General features: G+C 49.0%; 1 protein-coding gene across 1 annotated transcript in view; it reads right to left on the bottom strand.

The window, feature by feature from the left end:
• The window catches only part of LOC124006032 (neural-cadherin-like), a 114,425-nt gene that overhangs the window by 48,310 nt on the left and 48,102 nt on the right, over window positions 1–18,013 (bottom strand). The window contains 4 exon segments of the mRNA XM_046315692.1: window positions 5,853–6,020; window positions 10,828–11,000; window positions 12,727–12,897; window positions 13,025–13,193. Of these exon segments, the coding sequence (XP_046171648.1) occupies window positions 5,853–6,020; window positions 10,828–11,000; window positions 12,727–12,897; window positions 13,025–13,193 (681 nt within the window).

Genomic DNA, 18,013 nt, shown 5'->3' with positions numbered 1-18,013 from the left:
TTGCAATAACATAAGAGGAAAAGCATTGGAAGGGAGAACATTGAAAGTACATTGAAAGTCCATGCATTGTTGTAAAGAGATAGAATGAGAGAGTCAGGGAGAACACCTGAAGATAACGCAACAGCCAAAAGCTCCCAGACTTTCCTTTCCGACTCAGTGGAAGAGGGCTCTCTCTCTCTCTCTCTCTCTCTCTCTCTCTCTCTCTCTCTCTCTCTCTCTCTCTCTCTCTCTCTCTCTCTCTCTCTCTCTCTCTCTCTCTCTCTCTCTCTCTCTCTCTCTCTCTCTCTCTCTCTCTCTCTCTCTCTCTCTCTCTCTCTCCGGGAGCGAGCTAGTGCGTTAGCGAGACCCCAGAGGTGCCCCTGTGGACCCCCAACTTCCCACCTACCTCAGCTTCTCGCAAAAAAATATTTCACTTTTATGCTTCAAAAGCCTTGTTGTGTTGAAATATTCATGCCAGCATGAGTTTAGCTTCAATAATTGATTTTGATTATCTGCTGAGAAAATACAAAACTTGTCCAACCTCTTGTATTCCACCTTATTAAAGACCCCTCACGCACCGGGCCTCCCCTCCCCAGTTTACATGGGCGAGCCCTGGAACAGGAGCATGATGGGAATGATACCCCATTATCTCGCCGGCGTGCTAAAGAACAAGGCCCCTTAATTACTTCCTCAAGGTTGCAATTACCGCGTTTGGAAATTTGCTAATTCTTGTTCCTTGAGATAATTCCACAATGAGAGGCTCGATATTTAAATGTTTAATTAGGGAGACGGCGAGATAGATAGATAGATAGATAGATAGATAGATAGATAGATAGATAGATGGAGGAGGGAGGCGAGAGAGAGAGAAAAAAGAGATAGTTGGGTAGATGAACAGAGGCACTCGGTAACACAACAAGGCAGCTCAGGGATGCTAATGAATGCATTATACTGTTTAACAAGCCTCATTTGTATTTAGAGTTCTAAGGATGAATTACTGTGAAGGCTCCCAAAGCACAGAACAGATTTTAACAGTCAGTTGCTCCACACCAGGGAGTAAATACTGTACTTAGAGTGGAACTAGAGAGCGATAGAGAGAGAGAGGGGAAAAAAACTCTGTGTAATTGTTGTGAAGTGCTTTGTTGTTCAAGTTATATTAGTACAGAGAGACATTGTACAGTGTGAGAGGGAGAGAAAGCGAGAGGGAGAGAAAGAGAGAGGGAGAGTGTAGATAAAGAGAGTTTGTAAATGAAAAGAGAGAGAGCAGAAGAAAAAAAGAGAGAAAGTGAACAAGTTCTCTGGCTAATAACGATTCTCCACTAACGGTTGGAAGTGTTGAAAGTTTTCTCCATTTAAAGGCCAGCGACTACCATGGTAACTCCTGGCAGCTGTTATCTTGAAAGCTTTTATAAAAGGCAATATTATCTGTCTAGCCAATCAGAGGCTGCCGTTAACCACCATTAGTAAACCTATTGAGCCCACCAGACTATAGTGGACCATTACACCAACTTATGGAGCTTCCTGAAAGAGTTTGGAAGAGGGAGGGGGAGAGGGGGTGGGGAGACAGAGGAGAGATGAGAGGAAAGATAAAAAGAAAGAAGCAGAGAGAAATCTTCTATTAGCGAAGACATGCGAGACCACATGCAGAGCCCCGTTGGGACTGGCCTTTGGCACATGCACAGTCACTGCACAAGTCACAGAGGAGACAGTAACAGTTGACCTTTATGGGGTCAATGTGGCCATTAATAAAGTTGTCATGAATGGTAACTAGGCCATAATGCATCCATGAACAACATTATAAAGGGCTCATAAGCTTGACCATAAGATGTCATCATGCAGCCAACATTTACTAGAATCATCTTCCATATTTTCATGTTCATAAGAAAGCGCTCATCTGAATTCAATAAGTCAACAACTGACAAGAAGCTCCATTTCTCGCATATCAGTTCAGGGGTGCCTAGCAAGTCCTCTCAATGGCACAATGCACCAAGCCTAAAGCTGAGGCGGCACAGACATAGCTCTAATGAGAAATCATGTCATTACACATCAATGGTGTCTGGGGTGGGATCAGAGATGTAGCCTAGCTTAGCCTGACCTAGCGTAGCATTAGCTACACTGCTGTCAAGCGAAATGGCAGGCCTTGAACATGTTTTGGTGTCGAGAAAGAGTTGTGTTTGTGTTCAGTCGTCTACCTTTCACCTGCTGCATATTCCTTGTGTATTGCAGTGGGTGACTTCTAGTATGTATGTGTGTTTAGCACATCAGAGAATTGTGTCAGATCTATCTTTGACAGGCTGCACCCCCCAATGAATAAGCCCAGGGTATGTAAACAACGCGGCACTCTCCTCCTGCTCCATCACTCCACTTCAAAAAGAGATGGACCCAAAACAACCCCCACACATCCTCAACACCAAAAAAAGAGGCCTGAGGAAGAAAGTGCATTGACAGCGCTGATGAGACAAAAGCAACCATCCTACTGGCTCTCCACACGAGAAGGGCCTCATTGATATGGAGATTTCTCCCTGCATCTGTGTCTCTCATCCCTGGCAACAATGTAATTAACAGATCATATTAGCCCTGCTAAATTTAAAACAACAATCTACATAGCAGCAATAATGCCGCCTCGGTGGAAGAACAAACCAACAAGGAGGAGAGGAAGGGGGTGGAGGTGGGGGAATGAACCAACAAGGAGGAGAGGAAGGGGGTGGAGGTGGGGGAATGAACCAACAAGGAGGAGAGGAAGGGGGGGGAGGTGGGAAGAGAAAAGAGTTGAACCAACAAGGAGGAGAGGAAGGGGGTTGGCCATCGACCAAAAGGTTCCAGAGAGGGGTTCAAGAGAGACATGGAGGGACAGAGAGAGAAAAAGAGAGAGATAAGGAGAGAAAGACTGAGAGGGAGAGCTGAAGGTCATCTGGCTATCGACAAACAGGTTCCAGAGAGAGAAACTGTGAAAGAGAAAGAACGAGAGAACGTGACATAGCCTTCCCTATTTTCCAATTCCACGGAACAACCGCTTTGAGGGAGACGTCTGTATTAATGTTTTTGACTTTGAGCCTCTAGTGGATTAGTGGCATTCATTTTCTACTCTCTCTCTATCTCCCGCACTCTTTCTCTCTCTCTCTCTCCCGCACTCTTTCTCTCTCTCTCTCTCCCGCACTCTTTCTCTCTCTCTATCTCCCGCACTCTTTCTCTCTCTCTCGCTCTTTCTGTCCCTCTCTATCTCCCGCACTCTTTCTCTCTCTCTCGCTCTTTCTGTCCCTCTCTATCTCCCGCACTCTTTTCTCTCTCTCGCTCTTTCTGTCCCTCTCTCTCTCCCGCACTCTTTCTCTCTCTCTCTCTTTCTCTCTCTCTCTCTCCCCCTCTCTCTCTCTCTCTCTCTCTCTCTCTCTCTCTCTCTCTCTCTCACTCTCTCTGTGTCTCTCTCTCTCTCACTCTTTCTCTCTCTCCCTTTCTCCTTCACTCTCTCCCTCTCTCTTTCTCCCAGTGAAGCTGTGAGGAACGAGAGCTGAGCTGTCAGGAGATGAATACAGTAATTAAGCGTCTCCCTCTGTTGCGCAGTCCGAGGCAATAAGAGACCATTGTAGAGTCTTAACAGGGTGTATAATTTGATCTCCTTCCCTCTCCTCGCTCCCTTTGTGTCCCGTGTCAACGCTGACACAGATACCGGGTGGCTCGTTGCGTTTCTGCCATCTCCTGCCATAGAGGGATCAATTCTAATTCGGTGTTGTCAAAAAAAGGGGCCTGGGAGCATATTTAAAAACAGGTTATCAAAAACGACAAGCGAAGCAAAGCGAGTGAATGAACATGATTTTGGCAAAAGTAGCGTCAATACGTCCCCCGCCCTCTCCTGTTCAAAGACTGACTCACTACTATTAAAGGAAACACTATCCGGGGAAATCTTCTAACATTACATTTAACATTTGTAGCATACTTTTGAATCGTGTGCAAAATGAAGACGGGCATGGATGGCAGCAGGGGTAAGATGGAAGAGGAGAAGCACTGGGAGGGAGGCGGTGGGGGTAAGATGGAAGAGGAGAAGCACTGGGAGGGAGGCGGCGGGGGTAAGATGGAAGAGGAGAAGCACTGGGAGGGAGGCGGCGGGGGTAAGATGGAAGAGGAGAAGCACTGGGAGGGAGTAAGATGGAAGAGCAGAAGCACTGGGAGGCAGGCGGTGGGGGTAAGATGGAAGAGCAGAAGCATTGGGAGGGAGGGGGGGCGTAAGGGGAGAAGATGGAAGAGGATGGAAGAACCACTGGGAGGGAGGCGGCGGGGGTAAGATGGAAGAGCAGAAGCACTGGGAGGGAGGCGGCGGGGGTAAGATGGAAGAGCAGAAGCACTGGGAGGGAGGCGGTGGGGGTAAGATGGAAGAGCAGAAGCACTGGGAGGGAGGGGGCGGGGGTAAGATGGAAGAGGAGAAGCACTGGGAGGGAGGCGGCGGGGGTAAGATGGAAGAGGAGAACCACTGGGAGGGAGGCGGCGGGGGTAAGATGGAAGAGCAGAAGCACTGGGAGGGAGGCGGTGGGGGTAAGATGGAAGAGGAGAAGCACTGGGAGGGAGGCGGCGGGGGTAAGATGGAAGAGGAGAAGCACTGGGCTGGGATGGGAGGCACTGGGAGGGGCGGGGTAAGATGGAAGAGCAGAAGCACTGGGAGGAGGCGGTGGGGGTAAGATGGAAGAGCAGAAGCATTGGGAGGGAGGGGGCGGGGGTAAGATGGAAGAGGAGAAGCACTGGGAGGGAGGCGGCGGGGGTAAGATGGAAGAGCAGAAGCACTGGGAGGGAGGCGGCGGGGGTAAGATGGAAGAGGAGAAGCACTGGGAGGGAGGCGGCGGGGGTAAGATGGAAGAGGAGAAGCACTGGGAGGGAGGCGGCGGGGGTAAGATGGAAGAGATGGAAGAACAGAAGCACTGGGCGGGAGGTGGCGGGGGTAAGATGGAAGAGGAGAAGCACTGGGAGGGAGGCGGCGGGGGTAAGATGGAAGGAGAAGCACTAGGAGGGAGGATGGAAGAGGGCGGGGGTAAGATGGAAGAGGAGAACCACTGGGAGGGAGGCGGTGGGGGTAAGATGGAAGAGGAGAACCACTGGGAGGGAGGCGGTGGGGGTAAGATGGAAGAGGAGAAGCACTGGGAGGGAGGCGGCGGGGGTAAGATGGAAAGATGGAATGGAGGAGAACCACTGGGAGGGAGGGAGGCGGCGGGGGTAAGATGGAAGAGGAGGACCACTGGGAGGGAGGCGGCGGGGGTAAGATGGAAGAGGAGAAGCACTAGGAGGGAGGCGGCGGGGGTAAAGTGTGATGTTTCAGTTTCGTCAGGAAAACTGTAGCAGGGTTGTGTACTCGCCTAGGCAGAAATGTTTCGAAGTACCCTGCTAAACATGCTGATGGTTGGGGAAAGTGAGGTGCGTTTTATACTACCGCTCCTCAAGGCTCTCTTTCCTGATGAAAGGAATGGGAATAGTCTCAGAAGAACTACTTTCCCCTCCGACAGGGAGTAAGGTCCTAGAGATGTTGATGCCAGTCTGTCTGGAGGCACTAATAGGAGCCTAGTCACCACTATCTTGGCAAGCTGCTGGTGGGGTGGGGAACTCCTTTTGGGGGGTCTTTATTATCTTGGTCAGTTGGAAAGAGATTAGGCTGTCATGTTGGAACATTCCCCCAAGTTGCAGTTGGTAGAGCATTGAACCATCTCTACCACAACCACTACTACCAGAAACCTATGTATGGTTGTGGTTGACCTTATATCATAGTGTCAGTAGACACCATCTCTACCACAACCACTACTACCAGAAACCTATGTATGGTTGTGATTGACCTTATATCATAGTGTCAGTAGACACCATCTCTCCTGGTTTAGGAAAAGGTCACTATGAGGTCCACTCACCACTATCTTGGCGTCGCGAACGATGTTCTCGGACACAGTGACCCAGTACTCTAGCTGCTCCCACTGGGGAGGCTGGTTGTGCACGTTGGTGATGATGACCGTCAGCTCCACAGAGCTGCTCCTGTTGCCCCCGTCTGTGGCCACGATCTGCTGGCTGATCCTCGACGTCTGACGACAAATAGAAGAGAGGAAGGAGGTTAAACATGGAAATCATATGGAGATGAACAAAACCCATGGTTGAAACCCCTCTTGGAAGCGCCTCTGTCACATCTTAAATGTATCTTCATGTGCAAATGAATGAGCATGGAAACAGTCTCCGTCAGTTTGTTCCAACCCACTAAGTAACAGATCAGATGCAGCAGATTTACAACCTTATCCACTTAGTCAGTGTCATGACCTTCCAGTGACCTCCTCCTCTAAACCACAACCTTCCTACTGTCTACAGAAGACTGCTCTGATGTCGTTCATCACGCGAGAGATACAGACGGAGAGACAGAACGAGAAACAGAGAGAGGGAGAGAGACAAAGGGAGCAATGAGAGAGGAGATATTCCAACTGACATGGAGGTATTCAGATAAATGGTTCTCTGCGAGGGGAGTGTGAAAGCTTGGTTAAACAGATCATTGATAGGGAGAAGAGAGATCTGAGAGAAAGGGGTGACATTTAAAGTTGAGGAATATTTTGCATTATTTACATGGGACATTAACTGGGAGACTTCACAAGTCCATTGTGTGGAAGGGTGACGATGGGGTCACTTTCTCCACATCTTGATTTGACTTTGGGAGGTTGTTGGACTTGGAGAACAAAGGGAGGGGCTTTTCTATGACGCACACATGCACACAAGCAAATACACACACAAATCCAGTCACAAACCCAGGCACATGTCAATATATGCATAATATACAGACATCCAGTCATGAACACAGGGGCAGGGAGAAATAGGGACAAAGGAGGGTGGGGAATGAAGAGAGTAGGGAAAAGGAGACAGAAAGGGAATGAGAGCCGGTTGTGGTTGTCTCTGTCCTGACAGGGTGGATAACTCTACCTGACGTGTGCTAGGTCTCTGCTGAGAAACGTTCTCTGACACACACACACACACACACACACACACACACACACACACACACACACACACACACACACACACACACACACACACACACACACACACACACACACACACACACACACACACACACACACACACACACACACACACACACACACACACACACACACAGAAAGGAAGGAAGAAGGAAACCAACAGGTCCATCACTATAACCCCCGACCCCGCCCCCAAACCTCAGCGCTCCTGTCAAACCTCATCTGTGTCAACTCAAAATGGAGACCAGACTTAAGAGCTAAAAGGTGTCGGATGTGAATCAGGCATGAATATTTCACTAGCTGGTACGGGTCACCTAGAACCTAACCTCAAGCCTCCCACCTTCCCCACTCTATCTTACCCTCTCCCCTCTCTCCCTTCCTCCTTCTCAGCTGTACCTCTTAGAGGATTTCACTTTTAAACAATGGCATCCATTGAACAGTTGTAGGCCTACATACAGTATGATAAGCTGTGAATACTGACAAACAATTGAGCTAGTAAACTGTAATGACTTACCACACCAAAAACAAGAATACATGCAGAGAATACAGAGAGAGAGACCAGGAAACAAGAGAATACAGAGAGAGAGAGACCAGGAAACAAGAGAATACAGAGAGAGAGAGAGAGACCAGGAAACAAGAGAATACAGAGAGAGAGAGACCAGGAAACAAGAGAATACAGAGAGAGAGAGACCAGGAAACAATACAGAGAGAGAGAGAGACCAGGAAACAATACAGAGAGAGAGAGAGACCAGGAAACAAGAGAATACAGAGAGAGAGAGAGACCAGGAAACAAGAGAATACAGAGAGAGATAGACCAGGAAACAAGAGAATACAGAGAGAGAGACCAGGAAACAAGAGAATACAGAGAGAGATAGACCAGGAAACAAGATAATACAGAGAGAGAGAGAGACCAGGAAACAAGAGAATACAGAGAGAGAGACCAGGAAACAAGAGAATACAGAGAGAGAGAGACCAGGAAACAAGAGAATACAGAGAGAGAGAGACCAGGAAACAAGAGAATACAGAGAGAGAGAGACCAGGAAACAAGAGAATACAGAGAGAGATAGACCAGGAAACAAGAGAATACAGAGAGAGAGACCAGGAAACAAGAGAATACAGAGAGAGATAGACCAGGAAACAAGAGAATACAGAGAGAGAGACCAGGAAACAAGAGAATACAGAGAGAGAGACCAGGAAACAAGAGAATACAGAGAGAGATAGACCAGGAAACAAGAGAATACAGAGAGAGAGAGAGACCAGGAAACAAGAGAATACAGAGAGAGAGAGAGACCAGGAAACAAGAGAATACACAGAGAGAGAGACCAGGAAACAAGAGAATACAGAGAGAGATAGACCAGGAAACAAGAGAATACAGAGAGAGAGAGACCAGGAAACAAGAGAATACAGAGAGAGAGAGACCAGGAAACAAGAGAATACAGAGAGAGAGAGACCAGGAAACAAGAGAATACAGAGAGAGATAGACCAGGAAACAAGAGAATACAGAGAGAGATAGACCAGGAAACAAGAGAATACAGAGAGAGATAGACCAGGAAACAAGAGAATACAGAGAGAGAGACCAGGAAACAAGAGAATACAGAGAGAGAGACCAGGAAACAAGAGAATACAGAGAGAGAGACCAGGAAACAAGAGAATACAGAGAGAGAGAGACCAGGAAACAAGAGAATACAGAGAGAGAGACCAGGAAACAAGAGAATACAGAGAGAGAGAGACCAGGAAACAAGAGAATACAGAGAGAGATAGACCAGGAAACAAGAGAATACAGAGAGAGATAGACCAGGAAACAAGAGAATACAGAGAGAGATAGACCAGGAAACAAGAGAATACAGAGAGAGATAGACCAGGAAACAAGAGAATACAGAGAGAGAGACCAGGAAACAAGAGAATACAGAGAGAGAGACCAGGAAACAAGAGAATACAGAGAGAGAGACCAGGAAACAAGAGAATACAGAGAGAGAGAGACCAGGAAACAAGAGAATACAGAGAGAGAGAGACCAGGAAACAAGAGAATACAGAGAGAGAGAGACCAGGAAACAAGAGAATACAGAGAGAGAGACCAGGAAACAAGAGAATACAGAGAGAGAGACCAGGAAACAAGAGAATACAGAGAGAGAGACCAGGAAACAAGAGAATACAGAGAGAGAGACCAGGAAACAAGAGAATACAGAGAGAGAGACCAGGAAACAAGAGAATACAGAGAGAGAGACCAGGAAACAAGAGAATACAGAGAGAGAGACCAGGAAACAAGAGAATACAGAGAGAGAGAGACCAGGAAACAAGAGAGATGCGGAAGAAAACCTAAGCAATAGAAAGAGAGGTCAGCACCTAGCCAACAAAGCCCAAACCCTACAAATATAATGTTACTGCAGGGTGTCAACTCCCCTCTGAGACAGACAAATGTCGGAAGTAAACATGCACGCACACACACACACATAAATATATTTATGCATGTGTGAATATAATGCTTCCTCAGGGTAAGATACATAGTGCTATATATACACATATAGAGAGACAGGGGCATTGTTGTTATTCCAGACCGTGCCATGTTTAATATGCATCCACAGAGGGAGGTGGAAAGGGTGTGCAGCAGTCTCAGTGGATGATATCAGACCAGTGGGAAGGATCGGTGTACAGTGTACACACACACTGGGAGGGAGGGAGTGAAGGGGGTGCTGTACACACACACTGGGAGGGAGGGAGTGAAGGGGGTGCTGTACACACACACTGGGAGGGAGGGAGTGAAGGGGGTGCTGTACACACACACTGGGAGGGAGGGAGTGAAAGGGGTGCTGTACACACACACTGGGAGGGAGTGAAGGGGGTGCTGTACACACACACTGGGAGGGAGGGAGTGAAGGGGGTGCTGTACACACACACTGGGAGGGAGTGAAGGGGGTGCTGTACACAAACACTGGGAGGGAGGGAGTGAAAGGGGTGCTGTACACACACACTGGGAGGGAGGGAAGGGGGTGCTGTACACACACACTGGGAGGGAGGGAAGGGGGTGCTGTACACACACTGGGAGGGAGCATGGGGGTGCTGTACACAAACACTGGGAGGGAGTAAAGGGGCTGCTGTACACAAACACTGGGAGGGAGGGAGCACTGGGGGTGCTGTACACAAACACTGGGAGGGAGGGAGTGAAGGGGGTGCTGTACACAAACACTGGGAGGGAGGGAGAACAGGGGGTGCTGTACACAAACACTGGGAGGGAGGGACACAAACACACAGGGGATGCTGTACACAAACACTGGGAGGGAGGGAGCACAGGGGGTGCTGTACACAAACACTGGGAGGGAGGGAGTGAAGGGGGTGCTGTACACAAACACTGGGAGGGAGGGAGCACAGGGGATGCTGTACACAAACACTGGGAGGGAGGGAGCACAGGGGGTGCTGTACACAAACACTGGGAGGGAGGGAGTGAAGGGGGTGCTGTACACAAACACTGGGAGGGAGGGAGCACAGGGGGTGCTGTACACAAACACTGGGAGGGAGGGAGCACAGGGGGTGCTGTACACAAACACATGGGGGAGTGCAGGAGGAGGCTGTAAAACACCTGTACTGGACCTGCGGGTTAAGGATTCCCCTGTTTCAACAGGCAGCCTGCAGTGCATAAAGAAGAGGTACTGGGGGAGAAGGTAGGAGAACACACACCGAACACACACACACACACACACACACACACACACACACACACACACACACACACACACACACACACACACACACACACACACACACACACACACACACACACACACACACACACACACACACACACACACACACACACACACACAGGAATTGCCCCCTAATGGTGTATTGTGGTAGGTGTGTGTGGCTGTGCCCCCACCTGTGAGATGGGGTGGTTGACGTACACCCAGCCTGTGCTGGGGTTGATGTGCAGGTAGGCCGGCTGTTGACGGGACAGAGAGTAGGAGATAGCGGCGTTACTCCCCTGGTCATCATCGTGTGCCGCTGCTCGCAGGAAGCTAGTCCCCACCGGCGTGTCCTCACGCAGGAAGTCTGCCATACGAAGGGTTAACACATCAACATCACCGTCGACAACGAACAACATCAACAAGAGCAATAACAACAGCAGCGGTAGTGGAAGTTTCCGGCTGAAATCAACGCATTTCAGTCACAGAGACCAGAAATAAATGCGTGTCCTAGAAACATTCCAGTCACAGAGACCAGAAATAAATGCGTGTGTCCAAGAAACATTCCAGTCACAGAGACCAGAAATAAATGCGTGTGTCCAAGAAACATTTCAGTCACAGAGACCAGAAATAAATGCGTGTGTCCAAGAAACATTTCAGTCACAGAGACCAGAAATAAATGCGTGTGTCCTAGAAACATTTCAGTCACAGAGACCAGAAATAAATGCGTGTGTCCTAGAAACATTCCAGTCACAGAGACCAGAAATAAATGCGTGTCCTAGAAACATTCCAGTCACAGAGACCAGAAATAAATGCGTGTGTCCTAGAAACATTCCAGTCACAGAGACCAGAAATAAATGCGTGTGTCCAAGAAACATTTCAGTCACAGAGACCAGAAATAAATGCGTGTGTCCAAGAAACATTTCAGTCACAGAGACCAGAAATAAATGCGTGTGTCCTAGAAACATTTCAGTCACAGAGACCAGAAATAAATGCGTGTGTCCTAGAAACATTCCAGTCACAGAGACCAGAAATAAATGCGTGTGTCCTAGAAACATTTCAGTCTCCCAGTTAAATAGTTAATAAGCCAGTCCAACAGTCTTGTTCTAATGTGATAAAAGGGATTCTGACATGGGGCTTATCAACACACATGATAAACAAACACGGACTCCAGGGAGGGCAGGGAGGCGGCAACGTTGTCATCAGTCTTAAAAGCTTTCCAGGATTACCTGTGATTTAATATATACATCAGCTAAGTCTTACCTTTCACAATATTGCTTTACCTTGAAAACCGTTAAGCCATAAGACAGAAGCCATAAGGCAGAAGCCATAAGACAGAAGCCATAAGGCAGAAGCCATAAGACAGAAGACATAAGACAGAAGCCATAAGGCAGAAGCCATAAGACAGAAGCCATAAGGCAGAAGCCATAAGACAGAAGCCATAAGGCAGAAGCCATAAGGCAGAAGCCATAAGGCAGTGACATTGGACTGGGATAGGAGGACATTGGGTCCTTGAGCTGCTGGACATTGCTGAGCAAGCACAGTTTTGACTTGACCTTTGACCTTACACTACACTTGGCAGAACAAGGTGAACCCTCACACAAGTGGACAAATCCCTGGTATCCGGGCCTTGAATATGATTTTATGGGGGAACGGGTTGAACTCATTTCCTCTGATGCGTTTTAGGTTGGAATAACATTTGAATTCCTGGTGGAATATCCAGCAAAGGGTTTAGTGAGAACTTGTTGGAGGGGTGTGGAGGAGGGGAGAGGGAAGCTTGGATAAGGGGACAGTCCCTTTGTGTCTATGGCAGGGCAACCCTTAGAGAGAACACTGGTTCCCCTAAGCGCCACTCAACATTAAACAACCATATTTGTTATTGGGGGATTAAAAGACAGCAGCCAAGATAATACCTTTATAATACCTTGATAAGATGACTTAATGTATTGGACAAGGCAAGACCAACAGACACATTTGATAATGAAATTGTCTGAACCAAACAGGCGAGAGGGACAGGGGTGAAATGATGAGCGTGACGGAGATGACCCAAGGCGTGACGGAGGTGACGGAGGAGTGACAGAGGTGACTCTTACACTGGTAGCGGCTGTTCTCAAACTTGGGGTCGTTGTCGTTCTGGTCGGCGATGAGGATGGTGATCTGGCAGATGCCGATGAGGGGCTCCTGGGCCAGGTCTGTTGCCGTGACAGACAGGGAGTACTCTCTCTGGCGCTCGCGGTCGAAACTCACTGTGGTGCTGATCACACCTGGAGACAAACACACAATGTATTGTACTGTATGTTACTGATGTCCTGCAGATACGTACGGTCAGCCATTCCACAGCAATCAAATAGAGATGTTCTGATACAGTCTGACTGAAGTCTGTTTTCGAACCTGTGTCCGGGTTGATGACGAAGCCGGATGATGTCCCGTCTCGGTGCATGATCCCATATTTGACCTCTCCGTTGACCCCCATGTCCGCGTCGAGGGCGTGCACGCGCAGGACAGATGTCCCAGGGGGCTGGTTCTCCAGGACAATGGTGTTGATGCTGTAGTTATGGCACTGAGGGGGCAGAGTTCACACAACACCTTTGGCATTGATGCTGCATTTGTCAGTTGTCAAGGTAGGTCCTAATTATAATGACCAGTAGCCAATGGGACACACTGGTCAACCAGCATAGATGGACTGTGACTACCCCAGTCAGCATTCAACATCCATCACGATAAGACTAGTTAACACGCATGACATGGGGAGCAAGGAGTTGCCAAATCTAACGGGTTGCCAGATTTTGCACACTTAGCACTCCTCCCGTGTAGGAACCCACTGACCCTGTGGGCAAGTCCCTGCTGAAATATTCATATTTGGGGCCGAGCTGTGCTGAGCTGATCTGAGCTATGCTAAGAGGGGATTCTGGTCTGACCCTGGAGTGTTCCGGACTGCAGTGGAGTGAGTTCTGCCCCACAGGAGAACACCAGCTGTCTCTACTTTGAACTGGCAACTTGGCATGTTCCTCTCTCTCTTTCCGTCATCTCTCTCTCCCTAGTGCTGTGGAACTCTACCTCTCCTCCCTCAGTCACTATGTTCCTCTCTCTCTTTCTGTCATCTCTCTCTCCCTAGTGCTGTGGAACTCTACCTCTCCTCCCTCAGTCACTATGTTCCTCTCTCTCTTTCTGTCATCTCTCTCTCCCTAGTGCTGTGGACCTCTGCCTCTCCCTCACACTCTCTCTCTCTCTCTTTCTGTCATCTCTCTCTCCCTAGTGCTGTGGAACTCTACCTCTCTCTCTCTCTCTCTCTCTCTCTCTCTCTCTCTCTCTCTCTCTCTTCATCATCTCTCTCCCTAGTGCTGTGGAACTCTACCTCTCTCTCACTCGTTCTCCCTCTCTCTCTCTCTTTCTGTCATCTCTCTCTCCTTAGTGCTGTGGACCTCTGCCTCTCCCTCACTCGCTCTCTCTCTCTCTCTTTCTGTCTTCTCTCTCTCCCTAGTGCTGTGGACTTCTGCCTCTCCCTCACTCGTTCTCTCTCTCTCTCTCTTTCTGTCATCTCTCTCTCCCTAGTGCTGTGGAACTCTACCTCTCTCTCACTCGTTCTCTCTCTCTCTCTCTTTCTGTCATCTCTCTCTCCCTAGTGCTGTGGAACTCTACCTCTCCCTCACTCATTCTCTCTCTCTCTCTTTCTGTCATCTCTCTCTCCTTAGTGCTGTGGACCTCTGCCTCTCCCTCACACGTTCTCTCTCTCTCTCTTTCTGTCATCTCTCTCTCCCTAGTGCTGTGGAACTCTACCTCTCCTCCCTCAGTCACTATGTTCCTCTCTCTCTTTCTGTCATCTCTTTCTCCCTAGTGCTGTGGAACTCTACCTCTCTCCTCAGTCACTGTTCTCTCTCTCTTTCTGTCATCTCTTTCTCCCTAGTGCTGTGGAACTCTACCTCTCCTCCCTCAGTCACTATGTTCCTCTCTCTCTTTCTGTCATCTCTTTCTCCCTAGTGCTGTGGAACTCTACCTCTCCTCCCTCAGTCACTATGTTCCTCTCTCTCTTTCTGTCATCTCTCTCCCTAGTGCTGTGGAACTCTACCTCTCCTCCCTCAGTCACTATGTTCCTCTCTCTCTTTCTGTCATCTCTCTCCCTAGTGCTGTGGAACTCTACCTCTCCTCCCTCAGTCACTATGTTCCTCTCTCTCTTTCTGGGCTCTCTCTCCCTAGTGCTGTGGAACTCTACCTCTCCTCCCTCAGTCACTATGTTCCTCTCTCTCTTTCTGTCATCTCTTTCTCCCTAGTGCTGTGGACCTCTGCCTCTCCTCCCTCAGTCACTATGTTCCTCTCTCTCTTTCTGTCATCTCTTTCTCCCTAGTGCTGTGGACCTCTGCCTCTCCTCCCTTAGTCACTATGTTCCTCTCTCTCTTTCTGTCATCTCTCTCTCCCTAGTGCTGTGGAACTCTACCTCTCCTCCCTTAGTCACTATGTTCCTCTCTCTCTTTCTGTCATCTCTCTCTCCCTAGTGCTGTGGAACTCTGCCTCTCCTCCCTTAGTCACTATGTTCCTCTCTCTTTCTGTCATCTCTCTCTCCCTAGTGCTGTGGACCTCTGCTTCTCCTCCCTTAGTCACTATGTTCCTCTCTCTCTTTCTGTCATCTCTCTCTCCCTAGTGCTGTGGAACTCTACCTCTGATGTTCTCTCTCTCTCTCTTTCTGTCATCTCTCTCCTTAGTGCTGTGGACCTCTGCCTCTCCCTCACTCATTCTCTCTCTCTCTCTTTCTGTCATCTCTCTCTCCTTAGTGCTGTGGACCTCTGCCTCTCCCTCACACGTTCTCTCTCTCTCTCTTTCTGTCATTTCTCTCTCCCTAGTGCTGTGGAACTCTACCTCTCCTCCCTCAGTCACTATGTTCCTCTCTCTCTTTCTGTCATCTCTTTCTCCCTAGTGCTGTGGAACTCTACCTCTCCTCCCTCAGTCACTATGTTCCTCTCTCTCTTTCTGTCATCTCTCTCCCTAGTGCTGTGGAACTCTACCTCTCCTCCCTCAGTCACTATGTTCCTCTCTCTCTTTCTGTCATCTCTTTCTCCCTAGTGCTGTGGAACTCTACCTCTCCTCCCTCAGTCACTATGTTCCTCTCTCTCTTTCTGTCATCTCTTTCTCCCTAGTGCATCTACCTCTCCTCCCTCAGTCACTATGTTCCTCTCTCTCTTTCTGTCATCTCTTTCTCCCTAGTGCTGTGGAACTCTACCTCTCCTCCCTCAGTCACTATGTTCCTCTCTCTCTTTCTGTCATCTCTCTCTCCCTAGTGCTGTGGACCTCTGCCTCTCCCTCAAGTCTCTCTCTCTCTCTCTTTCTGTCATCTCTCTCTCCCTAGTGCTGTGGAACTCTCTCTCTCTCTCTCTCTCTCTCTCTCTCTCTCTCTCTCTCTCTCTCTCTCTCTCTCTCTCTCTCTCTCTCTCTCTCTCTCTCTCTCTCTCTCCTAGTGCTGTGGACCTCTGCCTCTCCCTCACTCGTTCTCTCTCTCTCCCTCTTTCTGTCATCTCTCTCTCCCTAGTGCTGTGGAACTCTACCTCTCTCTCATTCTCCCTCTCTCTCTCTCTTTCTGTCATCTCTCTCTCCTAGTGCTGTGGACCTCTGCCTCTCCCTCAGCTCTCTCTCTCTCTCTTTCTGTCTTCTCTCTCTCCCTAGTGCTGTGGACTTCTGCCTCTCCCTCACTCGTCTCTCTCTCTCTCTCTCTCTTTCTGTCATCTCTCTCTCCCTAGTGCTGTGGAACTCTACCTCTCTCTCACTCGTTCTCTCTCTCTCTCTCTTTCTGTCATCTCTCTCTCCCTAGTGCTGTGGAACTCTACCTCTCCCTCACTCATTCTCTCTCTCTCTCTTTCTGTCATCTCTCTCTCCTTAGTGCTGTGGACCTCTGGCACGTTCTCTCTCTCTCTCTTTCTGTCATCTCTCTCTCCCTAGTGCTGTGGAACTCTACCTCTCCTCCCTCAGTCACTATGTTCCTCTCTCTCTTTCTGTCATCTCTTTCTCCCTAGTGCTGTGGAACTCTACCTCTCCTCCCTCAGTCACTATGTTCCTCTCTCTCTTTCTGTCATCTCTCTCTCCCTAGTGCTGTGGAACTCTACCTCTCCTCCCTCAGTCACTATGTTCTCTCTCTCTTTCTGTCATCTCTTTCTCCCTAGTGCTGTGGAACTCTACCTCTCTCCCTCAGTCACTATGTTCCTCTCTCTCTTTCTGTCATCTCTCTCCCTAGTGCTGTGGAACTCACCTCTCTCCCTCAGTCACTATGTTCCTCTCTCTTTCTGTCATCTCTCTCCCTAGTGCTGTGGAACTCTACCTCTCCTCCCTCAGTCACTATGTTCCTCTCTCTCTTTCTGTCATCTCTCTCCCTAGTGCTGTGGAACTCTACCTCTCCTCCCTCAGTCACTATGTTCCCCTCTCTCTCTTTCTGTCATCTCTTTCTCCCTAGTGCTGTGGACCTCTGCCTCTCCTCCCTCAGTCACTATGTTCCTCTCTCTCTTTCTGTCATCTCTTTCTCCCTAGTGCTGTGGACCTCTGCCTCTCCTCCCTTAGTCACTATGTTCCTCTCTCTCTTTCTGTCATCTCTCTCTCCCTAGTGCTGTGGAACTCTACCTCTCCTCCCTTAGTCACTATGTTCCTCTCTCTCTTTCTGTCATCTCTCTCTCCCTAGTGCTGTGGAACTCTGCCTCTCCTCCCTTAGTCACTATGTTCCTCTCTCTCTTTCTGTCATCTCTCTCTCCCTAGTGCTGTGGACCTCTGCTTCTCCTCCCTTAGTCACTATGTTCCTCTCTCTCTTTCTGTCATCTCTCTCTCCCTAGTGCTGTGGAACTCTACCTCTCTCTCTCTCTCTTTCTGTCATCTCTCTCCTTAGTGCTGTGGACCTCTGCCTCTCCCTCACTCATTCTCTCTCTCTCTCTTTCTGTCATCTCTCTCTCCTTAGTGCTGTGGACCTCTGCCTCTCCCTCACACGTTCTCTCTCTCTCTCTTTCTGTCATCTCTCTCTCCCTAGTGCTGTGGAACTCTACCTCTCCTCCCTCAGTCACTATGTTCCTCTCTCTCTTTCTGTCATCTCTTTCTCCCTAGTGCTGTGGAACTCTACCTCTCCTCCCTCAGTCACTATGTTCCTCTCTCTCTTTCTGTCATCTCTCTCCCTAGTGCTGTGGAACTCTACCTCTCCTCCCTCAGTCACTATGTTCCTCTCTCTCTTTCTGTCATCTCTTTCTCCCTAGTGCTGTGGAACTCTACCTCTCCTCCCTCAGTCACTATGTTCCTCTCTCTCTTTCTGTCATCTCTTTCTCCCTAGTGCTGTGGAACTCTACCTCTCCTCCCTCAGTCACTATGTTCCTCTCTCTCTTTCTGTCATCTCTTTCTCCCTAGTGCTGTGGACCTCTGCCT

Source organism: Oncorhynchus gorbuscha, linkage group LG19 (assembly GCF_021184085.1).
Source record: "Oncorhynchus gorbuscha isolate QuinsamMale2020 ecotype Even-year linkage group LG19, OgorEven_v1.0, whole genome shotgun sequence".
Classification (NCBI taxonomy): domain Eukaryota; kingdom Metazoa; phylum Chordata; class Actinopteri; order Salmoniformes; family Salmonidae; genus Oncorhynchus; species Oncorhynchus gorbuscha.
Note: the sequence above shows the minus strand (reverse complement) of the source record. Positions and strands in the feature narration are given on the sequence as shown.